The sequence below is a fragment of the Magnolia sinica genome, unplaced genomic scaffold, assembly GCF_029962835.1.
Source record: "Magnolia sinica isolate HGM2019 unplaced genomic scaffold, MsV1 ctg208, whole genome shotgun sequence".
Classification (NCBI taxonomy): domain Eukaryota; kingdom Viridiplantae; phylum Streptophyta; class Magnoliopsida; order Magnoliales; family Magnoliaceae; genus Magnolia; species Magnolia sinica.
Genome location: NW_026682777.1, coordinates 34850 through 51522, shown reverse-complemented (window position 1 = coordinate 51522; position 16673 = coordinate 34850). Strand labels below are relative to the sequence as shown.

At 39.6% G+C, this 16673-nt stretch overlaps 1 protein-coding gene across 23 annotated transcripts in view; it reads right to left on the bottom strand.

The window, feature by feature from the left end:
• LOC131236084 (probable LRR receptor-like serine/threonine-protein kinase At1g56130) overlaps positions 1-11509 on the bottom strand; it is a 69154-nt gene extending 57645 nt beyond the window's left edge. For 13 of the 23 annotated variants that reach the window (XR_009166522.1, XM_058233178.1, XM_058233191.1 and 10 more), the window contains exons 1-7: positions 11234-11509; positions 6272-6446; positions 5730-5801; positions 4010-4081; positions 3190-3261; positions 2751-2822; positions 1974-2045 (exon numbers count right to left, since the gene is read on the bottom strand). Coding sequence is in view for 22 of the 23 variants with exons in the window: in XM_058233178.1 (XP_058089161.1) it covers positions 1974-2045; positions 2751-2822; positions 3190-3261; positions 4010-4081; positions 5730-5801; positions 6272-6446; positions 11234-11366 (668 nt within the window). In the remaining variant the exon portion in view is untranslated. Of the gene's footprint in view, positions 1-1973; positions 2046-2750; positions 2823-3189; positions 3262-3385; positions 3424-4009; positions 4082-4297; positions 4443-5729; positions 5802-6271; positions 6447-11233 lie in introns of those variants that run through there. The other 10 variants (XM_058233182.1, XM_058233195.1, XM_058233179.1 and 7 more) reach the window with 9 other exon arrangements.
• Positions 11510-16673: the final 5164 nt, after the last annotated feature.

Genomic DNA, 16673 nt, shown 5'->3' with positions numbered 1-16673 from the left:
AATAGAGAGGCTAACTGAATGAATGGATTGGATTTTACAAAAAATTACAATGGGTCCCGTATGTATAGCGTCTGTACATAACGTACACATGCTCCCGCCGTGCACCGAACCGAGTCTGCTGGTCAGCAGGCGCTGACCCGCGCCTGTTTCTAAAAATGGCAGCAGCCGTTGTCGCGCTGCGTAACGGACAGACGGCGTCCGTTTTGCGGACAGTAGTGGGCCCCACAGTAACTTTTCAGATGATCCAAGCCGTCCATCGTGTAGAGGGCCTCGAATACTATAAAATCTTGCTAAAATTTTACATCTATGTTTGCACATGTGCGCGATACAGAGGCCACAAACAGGCGGTCCTGCGACGTTCAAATTGATTTTTGGCATGATTTCTTCTCTGTGCCTCGTGAATGGACGTTCAAAACCACCCATTCTTGACCGAAATTTCGTCCTGAATCCAATGGACGGGGTGGATTTTCCCGAAAATACCTCTGTGGGGCCCCACCAACTCGACAGCGAACTCCTCTTTGCGCAGGCCCTGTTTTCCGCGTCCGGACGAGTCCGGGATTTGCGGGGAGTAATGGGTCACGATCGTGAATATTTTGAGTGATCCAGACCGTCCAATGTGTTCACAGGGACGCCAATAACCTAGCCAAGATTTCAGAATCGACAGATAAGTTGATATCACGCCGCAAATACACTCCAAACGTAAGACGTTTTGCACTTTTGCTTCGCATGCGAATTCTACTGCGGGAAAAAGACTCCCGACTGAAGTTGTACAAGGACGGAAGCCATTGTCATGGGGTCTTCTATAAAGGAGAGGGGATTCAAGCTGGAAAAGGGGATTCAAGGACGGATCGGTTTGGCTTGGACGATTGCACAAGAGAGAGTAGTTGGAGTTTGGTATTTTTTATTTATTTTTTTTAATTTTTATTTTAATTTTAATTTGTTTATTTTTAAGAGATCCAGCTCATCCATGTCTGGCTGAACCTCTTAGCTAGGGCTAAGAGGTGAAGCCTGTAGTATGATGGGAGACTGTTGCTATGCCTTTTATTTAGACTGAATTGATTTTTGATTTAATTTTATTATGAGAATATTTGTAGTCTTTAATGGCCTGTTGTGACTGACATTACAATGGGTTTGCAATGGCTTTGAGTATTTCTTTTTTTCTTATTTTGATTATGACGTCAGGAAGCCCTGTTGTTCACCATCGTCTCCTGGGCATGGTTAGATGTTGGTATCCTTCCTAATATTCATAATCATCTGATTGGTTGGTAATTGGTTTAATTCTGTTGTTGACTTTGTCTCCTGGGCATGGTTTGGTGAAGGAATCCATTCTAATTCATATACCTTTCATCTCTTTGAAAATTATATCAGAGGAAGTTCAGTTTAAGTTTCATGATTTTTGAAGCAGGCATAAAGATCTCCCTGATCCCTACAAGTGGATCCTCTGAATCCCTAGTTTCTTATTTCTGATTTCTCTTAAATTTTAGATTAATTTCTCACCTTTATTCATCAATTTATATTTAATTTCGATTTCATCTTAGGCTATTTCTATTTCTACTTAGTTTCAGATTACGTACAGGTATTAGTCCCTTGGGATTCGACCTTGGTCTCACCGAGTTTATTACTACATCACAACCCTATATTTGGGGAGTGAACACTAAAACTTGTTGCTATATGGTCTAAGCCCACCTAATGAGCGGATGGGACTTGTTTTTGTACAAGGCTATCCTCTTGGTGGAGCCACCCTATTGAAAGGGTCATATGAACATAATAGGTTGGAAATAAGTCATTGACCAGACAATAACTAATGGTCCAACTGGTTGGACTAGAAACTTAGAATGAAAAAGAATAAAATAAGATTATTGCATAATAATTACTATCAAGTTGGGTGGAAAATTGAAAATTCCAAACACATTATATGGCATTTCTGAAAAAGAATAATTAAATACAATTAGAAAAACAAAGACGAAACTTACAGTTTTTGCAGACTTGATAAATTCCCCAGCTCAGGTGGGAGCAAACCATTGAAGCCATTGGAGCTTATATCCCTGAAAGTAAATAAATAATTATTTTTTGTCATTTATCGGTAGCTAAAAAGTTGTTGTCATGGTCAGGGACACCTAATGAGTGGATGGAAATGATTTAGTACAAGGTTATATATATCCTCATGGGGCGACGAACCTATTGTCCAACCGTTTGGACTGAAAACTTCTCAAAAAGGAAAAGAAGAAAATAAAAATGCCACATATTAGTTACTACTAAATTGGCAAATTTAAAATTCCAAACATATCATTAATGTTTCTGAAGGAGAATAATTAAATAGAATTAAATAAAAAAACAGAATTACAGTTATTGCAGACTTGACTCATTCCCCACCTCAAAGTGGGAGCAAACCCTTGAAGCTAGGCCCTCGTTATATTCCAGAAAGAAATTAATTAATTATATTTTGTTGTTATGATCTAGCCCATTTAATGAGTGGATGGGACTGGTTTTCGTACAAGGTTATCCTCATGGTTGAACCAACCTATCTGAAGGGTCAGATGTCGCATACGAATATAGGTTGGAATTGGCCAGACAATAACTAATGGTCCAACTGGTTAGACTAGAAATTTAGAATGAAAAAGAATAAAATAAGATTATTGCATAATAATTACTATCAAGTTGGGTGGAAATTTTGAAATTCTAAACACATCATATGGCATTTCTAAAAAAGACTAATCAAATACAATTAGAAAAACAAAATCAAAACTTACAATTCTTGCAGACTTGACAAATTCCCCAGCTCAGGTGGGAGCAAACCGTTGAAGTCATTGTAGCTTATATCCCTGAAAATAAATAAATAATTATTTTTTTATCACTTATCAGTGGCTAAAGTTTGTTTTTATGGTCTGGCACATCTAATGAGTGGATGGAAATGATTTCCGTACAAAGCTATCCTCAGGGTGCGACCAACCGATTAGAATGGTTGGATGTCAGACTGACATGATAGGTTGGAACTTAATTCAGTAGGTGGACAGTAACTTATACTCTAATTGATTGGACTCCAAAACTTCTCAAAAAGAAAAAGAAGAAAATAAAAATGCCTCATATTAGTTGCAGCTAAGTTGGTTGGTAAATTCAAAATTCTAAACATATCATCGGCATTTGTGAGAAGAATAATTAAATAGAATTAAATAAAAACAGCATAATTACAGTTGTTGCAGCCTTGACAGACTCCCCAGCTCAGGTGGGAGCATACCATTGAAGCCAGCACTCATTATATGCCTTGAAAAAAATAAATAATAATAATTATTATATTTTGTCATTTATCAATTGCTAAAATTTATTGTTATAGTCTGGCCCACCTAGTGAGTGGATGAGAATGATTTTCATGCAAGGCAATCCTCACCTATTAGGAAGATTAGATGTCATTAGGACATGATAGTAACTTATGGTCCAACTAGGTGAACTTGAAACCTACTTGAAAAGAAAAGGAAAAAAAAAAAACTACGTAATAATAACCAGTACTAAGTTGGTTGGCAAATTCAAAATTCCTAAAACATCATATGGCATTTCTAAAAAAAAAAAAATTGAATTGAACTAACCAAAAAAAAAAAAAAAAAAAAAGAAGCCAAAACTAACTGTTATTAGTAACCTCTGAACATATTGTAGCTTATAATATTTTTGAAAATAAATAACTAATTAGATTTTGTTATAACCAATGCTAAAAATTGTCTTTGGTCTAGGCCACCTAATGAATCAGTGGGAATGATTTTTGTACAAGGCTATCCTCCAGCCAACCTTCTTAGTAAGGTTGGAAGTTATAAGGACATGATGAGATGGAATAATTCATTGGGTAGACAATAGCTTATTGTCTAACTGGTTGTACTTAAACCTTCTCAAAAAGAAAAAGAAGAAAATAAAAAATGATGCCTATTAATAACTATGAAGTTGGTTGGAAAATTAAAAACTCCAAATATATCCATGGCACGTCAAAAGAAGAATAAATAAATAAATAAATAACAGAACTTACAAGTGCTCCAGACTTGGCAAAGTCCCTATCTCAGGTGGGAGTGAACCATTGAAGTTATTGTAGCTTATGTCCCTGTAAATGAATAATTAATTATGTTTTTATTATTTATCAATGGCTAAAAATTGTGGTTATTTATCAAGTTGGAGCAAACCAGAGTAGTTATTTGGCTTATAGCCGTAAAAGTTAATAATTATTTATTTAATCCTAAGAATAATTGGAAACACTGCAATAGCCTTCGTCATTTTTCTATCATCTGAGAAGCGAAGGTGCAGTTGGAAATAAGCTTACTTGTGGTGCAGCGAAACCTTTCCTATCAATATGCCACTTGTGTAGAAAATCCGTACCATGCCAATGTTAGGTCCCATGATGAAGATCATCTAGCTTCTAAATTTATGCAGGTCTGATCATTAAATTGGCCATGCCTGGATGTTGAGTTAGACCGTCCGTTATCTACTCATTCCAACAATGCGACCCACCTAGTGAAAGGTTTGGCCTGATTTTCATGCTAGGTGTATCTAGGGTGGAGCCTATAAGTTTGAATGGTTTGGATTCCCCACAGAAATGGCATCTTGGGATGAAAGATGTGGCTTCACGACAAGATGTGCCCCACTGATTAACTTTGAATATGGCACAGGTGCTCAGATCTGAGCTTTCCATAAGGTGGGCCTCACTGATTAGATCTTGTCGTGAAGCCACGGTGTACAAAAAAAACTTATAGCTAAAGCATTTTTTTTATTTCCAGCCATCCATTTGTTGCGTGACTACCCCAACGGTGAAAAGGCCTGATTTTTAGACTTAAGATCCACACAACGTCATCAGCGGACGAAATGCCCCGATATTATGCGTATGCCACTGTAGGACATGCTATTGCATATAGACGGATGAGAATTGTATTGTTCATTTGACGTCCCATAGAGATCAATCGTGATATTCCAAATGATGCTGATCAGATAATCCTAACCATCCAACTGGAGGCTACAAATTGACAGTTAGAAAGAAACTGGTCCGATTTCCATATTCAAGTTGGAAAATTAGGTATGATTTTCCCCTCAAGTGAGTTTTGGTGGATGAGCCATCAAGAAGGGGTCCATGATTTGGACGGTCTGCAGATGATTTATATATAAAAGATATTTCATTGGGTGCATCCAAGCCACCAATTGAAGGCAGTGGTGGACTTTTATTTATAACGGTCAATTACCATCCTCAAAAGTCTTTGAAATCGGTGGCTAGGATCATCCAGACTGGTGCAGTACTTTTTGGTGCGCCAAATTCCCTGTCAGGCCCAACAGATCAACCATTGGACTTATCACCGTGTATGAAGGTGTAAATCTTTATAAGATACAACTGATTGCACCGAATACAATTACTGTAACAGTTAGCCGCCATTAGGAAAGTGGTGGTGACTTATCCACCTACCATGTGGCACTCGTGTGCAGCTATCCAGACCATCGAAATTGTGGGAAAACTTTGAATGGGAGCATATATGTAAAATAGAGCTGATGAAGTTATTCTAACAGTGCAATTGATGCTTTATCAGATGAACGGTTACAAGTGAATTAATGTGAGTTCCAAATTTGAAGGGAAAAATCAGACGGCTCCGGACCATCCAAAAATCAGATGATCCACCAATGTTTCAGAAGTTTGGGTGAAATTAATCAGTGACCCAGATTGCCTAACAGCAACAGCAGATGTTTTGCTGGGAGAGAAATTCGATACTTACAGGTAGCGCAGGCGCCTAAATTTACCGATAAATGATGGCAGGGAACCCTCTATTCCAGCATCTGACACAGTCCTGCAGTACACAGAAAACACTTGGTAACACATGACACGTATATAAGACGAAAACCATTTATCAGGTAGGGGGCAATTTGTAGATTCCCTAGTTAAACTAACAGGTAGGGGCCAATTTGTAATAACAACCGAAAAAAGGAAGGAATATCCGTACAGATTTGTAAGGACTGTCAGGTTCTGGAGCTCTTGCGGAATTACCCGTCTCCCTCCCACGTAGTACCGCACTCTCCTGAGAGTAAGAAGAGCAAATATAAGTATGGGCCGACGGACTACCTGAATTGGTACTCCGCTAACCCTTTAAGCACACGTGGCATATATCCTCGATGATCCAAGCCATTCATCTGGTGGTTCCCTCTATGGATGAGCCATCAAATTCATCAGGAAATCCTAAACAGGCAAGACCCATCAGATGGTCCACTTGATTAATAATATTTTTGTACCAAGTTGGCATATCTGAGAGTGTGTACGTACATTTCGGTTACGTGGCAGGTGCCTCCACCGTTGGATGGGCAATCACATTTGATCCCAAGGTCGCTGATTCTTGATAAATCGACGGCAGTCCCAGTACATGGGTCTCCACTTATGTTCCAGTCACCAGAAGTATCATAAAGACCCCAATATTGGAAAATGGCATTAAGAGCCCTCTCTGTCCATACGCGGAGAAAAACAAAAAACAAAATTTGTTATAATAAACACATGGGGGCCATCAAACGGCTGTTGAGTCGGAGAAAATTTGGGAAAGGAGTTAGAAACAACCATATGTTCCAACTGTAGGGCTCACCTGTGATGTGCATGTGGAACAGAGAATGTGTATCTGGTGTAACTCGTCCTGGGCACTACACGTCCCAAGAATCATCCACAACAAAAACTCAGGTGGGATATGGGAGGGGGAATGCACAATCACCCCTAAGACTTGCCTATTCACTTGTTGTAGCCCATCTAAATTTAAGAATAGGTTGGTATCTGTATCATCCTTTCATCTTATAAACAACATCCTCCAACCCACATTCCATTTGGCAAGCATCCCCATCGTCCCCCATTTTTCCCTTTGTTGTGGCCCACTTGAGACATGGATCAGGCTGAATTTTGTGAGTAAGCCTATAGTTGGGGCCTGCATATAATGGACTGGTTGGACAGAACTCGCACATAATAGTGGGTCCCATGATCTGGAACTTATGTTAACTAATGTTCCACATCATGATATCATTACCGGAACACAATTAAATGATAATCAGGTTCATATGTTCCAATGTGGTGTTTTTTTGTAACATCAATGGCGGGCCCTCATATGCACTGTTTGTATATTTTCTCGGAAGCGGATATGCTGGTGTATGACACACCTGCTATATAGCTGGTGTATTGACGTAAGCAAGTTCTTTGGGTCAATACTGAGATATGCATTATGTCCAAACCATCCATCCACTTGGAGAGATGAAAAATAAGAAAGATCTAAAGATCAAGTAGATTACACTGCAAAAAGCAGTAGAAGATTGAACGTCTACCATTGAAACCCTTTTGGGATCACAGAAGTTTTGGATCAATATGATATTTGCTGTTCCTATTCATCTAGGTATTTTTAAGCTTATGACCTGATTGGATGGAAAATAAACGTAAGGCCCTTTGAATGTTTTAACAGTGAAAATCATTATCCCCTCCGAAGCAGATTGCCTACGGAGTAAACTTTGTGGGTCCCACCATCATTCATGCATTTTATCCCCTCCATACATCTAATTTATCAGATAATTCTAGATCAGTATCCCTAAAATTAAGAATATCCAAATCTCAAGTGGCCCACACCACTGGAAATAGTATGAATTTAATGTTTACGGTTGAAAAGTTCTTGAGGGTCATAGAAATTTTATTTAAACTGATATTTGTATTTTCACTTTATCCATGTCTTTGTGATCTTATGAAAAGATTGGATGACAAATAAACATTATTGAGGCCTTAGAAAGGTTTCAACGGTGGAAATTAATAGTTCCACTGTTCCTGTGGTATGGTCCACTTGAGCTTTGGATATGCTCCAATTTTGGGTTCAACCCCTAAAATGATATGGAAAAACAAATGTACAGTATAGATAAACCACATGCATTCAGAGTAGCCCCAACGGAGTTTAGTCAGTACGATAAGAACATACCGAATAACTCAGTACGACAATCCAATTTCTATCCTTGCTTGCTATTTGTGGTGTGTTCTAGTTGGGCTTTTTATATGATTAGCGTCATTGTCTAAAATGATCTCAAAATATAGATAAACGGTGTGGATATAATAAATACATCATTTTGGAGGCCATGTAACTTTGATCTCCTATAAACCGTTCGTACAACTCGGAGCTCGAGGACCGTACGCGGTCGTCTTCACATGACACGAAGTACACCAGCCATTCCGCTTCCTATTTTCCCCGCTGGTGCGGTTGTGATGAGAAAGGGAAGCGGACTGCGTATTGAGTAACTACTTCGAAAACACTGTGGGTCCATGTTTGTGTGATCTTATATACAGGTTGGATGACCAATAACCATTACTGTGGGCCCGATCAAGGTTTCAACGGTAGAAATTATTATTCCGTTGTGTTACCTGTGGTGTGGTCCACTTGAGCTTTGGATATGCTTCAATTTTAACATCAACCTCTAAAATGATATGAAAAAAAACTAATGGACCGCGTGGATAAACCATATACATTCATAGTGGGCCCAACTGAGTTTACTCAGTACAATAAGATCTTACTGAGCGACTCAGTCAGCAGTCCGATTTCATGAGAAAGACCCCATAGTACCTCCTGCTCATCAGCACGTGCATGATTCTATAAATGCTGAGCCATGGTTGGATGATCAAGACCGTCCATCAAGTATCATGAACAGTGGATGGGAGATGTCCTAAAAATCTCTAAGATTGTAAATCCAATTCCATGGATGGCTTGGATAGCATGCCCATGTGCCCTTTTGGCTCATGTGGCTGCGAGTACTTGAGATTCCTTGCACATGCGCGTGGACCATGGATCCTCTCGTCCCTTTTTTTTTTTTGTTAGCTTGTTAGTACACCCATTGTCAGATCACACTTCACTGTATCAGCTCACGTAGGTGGGCCACAGTCTAATTCAACAGCTCCATTGCACCAGGTCAGCATCATAGGGTCGGAAGGTATGCAGTCCACAGCTTTATTTTGGACTTGGGTAGGCCACACGATTTGTTTGATTAAGATAATGGAAAGAAAATTTGAAAAGCCCAATCACGCTCAGCCTCGTGATAATTGACCATTTTTAAGTTTTAGTATCTCATTCACTGTACATAGTGTCCATATTTTCCCATCTGGACCATTCAATTCTTGGGTCCCACATCGATTTAAAATTGGTCGAAATTAGAGCTGATCAAACCAACTTTATCATCTTGTTTTTCTAGATGAATTTGGACCGTTGATGTTTTATTTCCATTCATCCATTTGATTTCTACCAATTGGATCATTGGGACAGTTCAAGTAATTATTGCAATCCAATCCTATAATGCATCCAGACGCAGCCCAAGCTTCTCTCCCAGAACCATGGACGTGATCACTTGCGATTTCGTAGACACCCAAATATGCCAAAGACACCCAATGCTTTTATCTCCCGGCATACGTTTGTATTCCAATAGCCCCACCATGATGTATGTGTTTTATCCATACCGGCCATTTATTTTTACATATCATTTCATGATATTAGCTAAAAAATGAGATAAATTCAAATCTCGAATAGACTATACCACAAGAAAATAGTGGTGATTGAGCGCTCACCATTAAAAACTCCCGGGGCTCACTATTATGTTTATTTAGCATCCATTGACTAGGTCACATAGACTTAGACGAAGGGCAAACACAAATATAAACTTGATTAGAGCCTTCTATGCCCCGAAAAAGTTTTCAACATACAGTTTCTTATCATGTGGCCAACGTGAGTCTTAGATCTGCCTCATTTTTTAACCTCATGTCATAACATGATCTATAAAAATGGATGGACGGAGTGGATTTCTCAAAAAATCACGGTGGAACCCACCTAGATTCGGGCACGAAATTCCAATTTGACGCCTTTGGTAGGAATCCACATCCGATTTTAGTAGAAGCGGATTTTGTGGTGTCCCAGACACCACCTCGGTGATGTGTTGGCGTCACTAAGTCATGGGTCACCAAGAGCTGCCCACCTGAGAAGCTGCAGGGAGTGAATATTCCGTGGACCACACCACAAGAATTTTATATCAAGATCCAACAAATGAAGTAAATACAAATCTTATATGGATCACATCATGGGAAAGAGTGGTGATTGAATACCCACCATTAAGAACATCTTGGGAAGTAATGTTTATTTTCTATCCATCCTGTTAGTAAGGTCACAAAGACTGGGACAAAGGGACAACACAAATATCAGCTTGATCCAAAAGTTTCATGGCTCACGAGAAGTTTTTAATGGTTAATCACCACTATTTCATGTGGTTTAGTTCACCTAAGATTTGGATTACTTCATTTTTGGAATCATGTCATAAAATGAGTTGTCAAAATCGATGAACAATGTGAATGTAAATAAATTAAATTATGGTGGGCCCACAGTTAGAGAATTAGCAAATGTATCAAATTAACATATTTCAGACATTTGTTAACAAACATATATTGTTTCAAATTCAATACTTAATTTTTAGACTTTAGCCTCTCTTTTGGATAGTTACCAGATAGGTTTTCAGATTTCAAACTTTAGATTTAACAAAAAGGCACAAGGCATTTTTTTTTTTAATTAAAAAAATATGAAAAAGAAATTTTAGATCCCACCGCTATGCATGTGGTGTATAGAAGATACAAAACATCTATCTGGTGGCCCACAGCATCAATGGGCCTCAGCCCAAGAAATTGCACCACCCACTTGATCTACAAACAAATGGTCATGGGCAAAAAATGATGAAAAATGATAGGCAACTGGGTAAAAGTGCAATCCCCAGATAACTTAAAGTTGTCCAATTGAGACAACTTTTGGTCCATGGCTCATATATAGTACAGACCAGAAGATGGATGGTCGTGATTGCATTTTGCTCCATCTGATGCCTTGACGCATGGGAAAAAAATAATAATTCAATTTCAATTTGATTGCCTTCATGTCATCTAAGCCATATTCCAATTAATTGGAGTTGACCATGTGACGTATCCTGTTCAGCACAGGATTCATAAGAAATGCCAGCAGCCAACCTAAGAGAAGCCTGGTCCTTTTTCTAGGTTTGAGACCAGCAGCAAGAGCCAAGGCTCCCAGTGTCTGAGTTCTCGGATAATTCACATTTCTACTTCATTAAGTAAAAGAAAATATATCAAAACAAAGTGACACTTGGTTTCAATCAAATGATTCAAAACAAGAGAAAATAGAGTTCATGTTAAGATGAAACTCTAAATTTTCATAATAAAGATTGAAATTCTAAGAATGCATACCTTCATCTGGGTCTGTAAAATTAGTTCGAGCTTGAACTTTGCATCTCTCTACCAAACACAAGAGGTGTATGCACCAGAAGCAAAAGGCAAGCAGTGTATGAGATGGAGATTTTGGCATGAACCTTTTCATCATTCCAGGCACAGGTGTACTGTAGCTATAGAACTTAAAATCCCAGAATCCTTTAATATATAGATGTGTTTTTCCTTTTATTACAAGAGTCACCTCATATAATATCTTTTTTTTAACCCTTGTTATTTCTGTGCTAGAACAATTCCACGTGCTCACCCGTTTATTTAGTAGCTGGTAGTATTATCCTTTTCTTACTTGACCTATTGAACTCTTAACTCCAGTCGTTTTTTAGTAGCTGGTAGTGGCATCTTTTCTTACTTATCCTCATGAACTCTAGTTTAATTACTCTTCCGTAAGTCCATTGATGTGGCCATCTTACTAGCTGTTGGCTTTGAATTGACTAAAGAGTGTCCACTGGACTACGAAATGACTAGGACAGAGGAAGAACGGAGAAGTCCGCCGCCTTACATGACTTCCTGTAATAAAGACATTTCTTCCTTTTTCTCGTGATCTCATCTGATTAAATGGAGACGAACTTCATGCTGCAGCGGGACATGGGCACTGAGAAACTGTACCTATAGCATGAAAGTAACTTAAACTGTCGAGATGTAGGTCATCACTTTATATGAATTGTAAGCTGTGCCCATGAACCAGAGGTTGAGACTTAAAAAAATATATATAAAAATGAAGAAGAAGATAAAGAAAGAAATACCCAATGGTCTGGATTCAGCAACAAGTGCCCATGAACCAGAGGTTAATACCATTAAAACAATATGATAGTTGGGATGATGACCTATCTTGGACAGTATCACTTGATTTAATGTACACCAGGTGTACAGTTTCTGAGAGCCTGCTTATCAACCATCACAGTCGACTGGAGTATCAAACGCCTCCTAATCAAATGGAAACTCATTTGTAAATAAATGGACATTAAAAGAAATTGACCAACAATTCACCTTCAAAATGCATGCGTTGCCTGCTGGATGAGCATATTGGCTAGATTTTACCGCGGGCTGAATTGAGCAGCGGATAGAGTCTCACACGTGTTTTTCCACAACACATGTGAGCAGCGAGTAGCATGGCATCTTTGTTGCGCATGTAGATGATTGCCATGAGGATTGCAAATGGACGGCTGAAGAAATGAAAATATTGGGCTGCACATATTTCAACAGCCTTGGAAAGGGGGTTTTTTTTTTTTCAAAAAGGCAAAGATCGTATTGATAAGCTTTCTTTACAACGAAAATCCTTCGGGAGCCCTCGGACAAAACAGGGGCGCTATCGTAAAGGCCGCCACAAAAGGCCACCAAAAAGATGGAAAACTGTATAACTAGTAATGGTTAGATCGAACTGAACCTAACCCAACTTTGTCTAGGATCAGAATGCCACGAACTTGGGGAGGGAGACCCTCAACGTGATCTGAAGCAATAGCCTTCTGCTCTTGTTGCCCTCCCTCGCCATGCCGTCAGCCGGGCCATTCCCTTCCCTCTGGATATGCGCAAACTGAATGGAAGCGAGGTTTCCCAACTTTTTGATTCTCAAGACCCAAGGTAACCAATGCCAGGACGCCTTGGACGTCCTTGAGAGAAGGATTCCCTTCCCTTTGGATATGTGCAAACTAAATGGAAGCGAGGTTTCCCAACTTTTTGATTCTTGAGACCCAAGGTAACCAATGCCAGGACGCCTTGGTCGTCCCCGAGAGAAGGGCCACTGCTACCTTCGAGTCAGTTTCAACCTCAATACGGACATGCCCTCTTTCCAGACAGAGCAAAATACCGGGGACATCCAAGGCATCCTAGCATGAGGTATTTCTACCAGACTGTTGAGGGTCAAATATTGCATATCAGACCCAGTTATTACCTGGATTTATGAATATGATACTGTTTAACGGCCCGATTTAAATCGTGTTTGTGTTGCAGGGCGTGTTTACGAGCCTGGACTGGGAAAATGTACTAAAAGTATGGATTTAGCGATCTGAAATCACCAAGGCAAGCGATGAACCCCAGGAGACCAAGATCGATGGATGTGCATGCCATGGATTCAAGAAAATCGAGAAACTAAAGCTCAAGTGGCCCGAAAGACATCCAGAATGCAAGATCACAGGGTTTCCACCATCCGTTCAGCTTGAAAATTCATACATCGCCTGAGGGCCATAAATTAACCGTACGTAAAATTTCATCCATTGGATCGCTGTGGAAATGACCCAATGGACAGATCAGCCCACAATTTACTGATCTGGGGCCCACCTGATCGCTGGATACACCTCATCTTCAGTCTCAACATCTTAAATAAAAAGAGGAAGAAGATGGTCGGAGAAGATTTGATATATACATCAGCGTGGACCCCACCTGAGTTGGGTGTGCACTATGTGCATATGCACTAGGCGTGCACGGAAACTCCAGGACGGTCAAACCGTCCTGGACTCGAACACCTTCAAAAAACGGCCACAGCCGTCCCCTCTGTTACGCAGATGATCCGAGTGCGGAAGTTGGTGGGCCACCACCGTGATGCAATGGACTGATCCGGACCGTCCATCAGAAGCCCTTGCCCCCTATCATCCTCGCCTAGATGGCGGAATTTCAAGAAACATTGGAGGCCAGTTGTTGATCGTCAAAACTGAAGGCAGACGGTGGAGAGATGTGATTTGATGGACCGCACTAAACCCAAGTAAAAGCAACCCTTCCTGACTGAAATTCCGAGAAGAATTCAATGGACGGCTTGGATTGATCATTTGAAGCTTGTTGTGGACCCCACCATCGGACAGCGTACGTGCGTAACGCACTCTGTTTCACAACCGGACGCCGTCCGGTTTTCACGGCGAGTTGTGCGCTCGTGGGGGCGATCGGACGGGTGATCTGAGCCGTTCATCATGTAGGTCTGCCAAAAATCTCCTAGAGAACGTTGTCCTTTTGGAAGGAAAGCAAAGAAGAAGAAGAGTGGAAGGCTCCGAATTTGGCTGTTGTGCGTAAAGAAAGCCTCCGTAGCTGACTCGTCCGCGGACTCCAGCCTTCCGCACCGACCTCCTGGCTCTATATGAGGAAAAAGAAAAAGAGAGAGAAGGGATCGACTGCTGGACCGTGGGACTAGACGTGGCTGGAATTTTTTGTGGCTTGGGCCGCTGGCAGCGTGTGGAGAAAAAAGAAAAGGAAGAAAAGAAGAAAAAGCTGAGGAGAAGCTGGAACGGAGAGAAGAGAGGAGCAGGACCAGAGGCTGTTGGAGATGAGAAAGGATTGAGGAGGTTGGCTGCCTTATTTTCTTTTTTCTTATTTTCTCTTAGCTATTATTCCTTTCTTTCCTTATGAATCCTCAGGATTTTAGCCTAATCATGGTCGGCTAAACCTCTTAGCTAGGGCTAAGAGGTGAAGCCTATAGCGAGATGGGAGATTCTATTCTATGCTTTCAATGTAAATTCATGGACTGGATTTGTTTTTAGTTGATTATGGAAGGAATGTTTTTAGTCTTTAATGGTCTGTTGTGACTGAAATTACAATGGGCCTGCAATAGCTTTGAATATTTCTTTTTCTCCTTTTCTTTTATGACGCCAGGAAGCCCTGTTGTTCACCATCGTCTCTTGGGCATGGTTGGATGACGGTACCCTTCCTGATCTTCATGGCATGTTGATTGGTTGGTAATTAGTTTAATTCTTTTGTTAACTTTGTCTCCTGGGCATGGTATGGTGATGGAATCCATTCTAATTCATATACCTTTCATCTCTTTAAAATTATATCAGAAGAAGTTCAGTTAATTTTCATGATTTTTGAAGCAGGCAAAAGATCTCCCTGATCCCTACAAGTGGATCCTCTGAATCCCTAGTTTCCTTTCTCTGAATTCCTTAAGTTTTTACATTAATCTCTCACCATTATTCATCAATTTATATTTGATTTAGATTGCATCTTGGGCTAGTTCTAGTTCTATTTAGTTTCAAGAAACGTACAAGTTTCAGTACCTGTGGATTCGACCTCAGTCTTACCGAGTTTATTACTACATCACAACCCTATACTTGGGGAGTGAACAAGTTTTTGGCGCCGTTGCCGGGGACTGACGACTACGTTTTTCTGAAATTAATTAGTTCTAGAATTAGGTTAGGATTAAGATTTTACTTACTTTACGATAAAAGTTTTTATTTTATTCTATTGTTTTTAGAACTTAACATGTTTTCCTGTTTTGTAGGATCCTGACATAAGTTCTTAAATTGGTAATTCCTTCCTAATTTCTCTACTTTTTTTGTTTTTAGAATTAAGGTTTAAATCTTAGAAATTTTCTAACTCTAGTATTTCTCTATTTGTAGGAAATAGTTTATTTTTAGAATTTTTGTTCTTTTGTTTTTAGAAACTAGGTTAGTTATTTCCCTTTTTTAGAGATTAACCTTCTATTCTTGTTCTCTAGTAACTTTCTAATTCTAACTCTCTTAGAATCTAATTTATTTCCTAATTAATTTTTAGAATTTTTGTTTAGAAACTAACCTTCCTATTTTGTAGGCCTTTAAGATAGAAATTTCTAATTCGGTAAGCTCCTTCCCTACTTTCTATTTTTCAGTTCTCTTTTAATAATTTACTTTCTAGTTTAGGTCTTTCCTAATTTATTTTAGAAATTTCCACTTTCTTTTAGGAATTCCTTCTTTTAGAAATTAATTTACTGCTATTTTTCTTTTAAAGGATCGTTCTTCTCTTTTTAAAATCTAACTTATTTTGTTTTATTTTGCAGGTTCTAACTTAGGACTCCAATTTGGTAATTTCTTTCCAACTCTCTCTTTCTTTCTAGATTTTCTTTTCCTTTCTTAGGATTAGGTTTTTAATTGAGGGCTACGAGTATTTCATGCCCAAGTGGGCCCGTGACGACACTCGACGTCTCTTGACTGAAGGAGGATTGGTTGAGGGGTTGACTATCCATCGCAGGACTAGACACCGCTCGAAATCCCCTGAGTTAACTGAAGTTATGGCTGAAGACCAACCTCCTCTACTTCCACCCAGGGTGGAGGATACCTAAGATGAGAATGAGGTGCAACAGGCACCCCCGCCTCGTACTTTACGAGATTATCTACAACCGGCGGGAGTGAGTATGCCCTCATGCATGATTTTCTCTGAAAACACAGGACAAATGGACATCAAGCCAGGAGTTATCCAACTCCTTCCCAAATTCCATGGACTTGAATCAGAAAGTCCATATTTACATTTGAAAGAGTTCGATGAGATTATGGCTACATTATGTTTTCCTAATGTATCTGAGGATACAATCAGGCTGAAACTCTTTCCTTTTTCCTTAAAAGAGAAAGCTAAGACGTGGTTACATTCACTGCGTCCTAGATCCATTGACACATGGAACGACATGCAGAGGGAATTCATAAAAAAATTCTTCCCACATCATAAAACGATT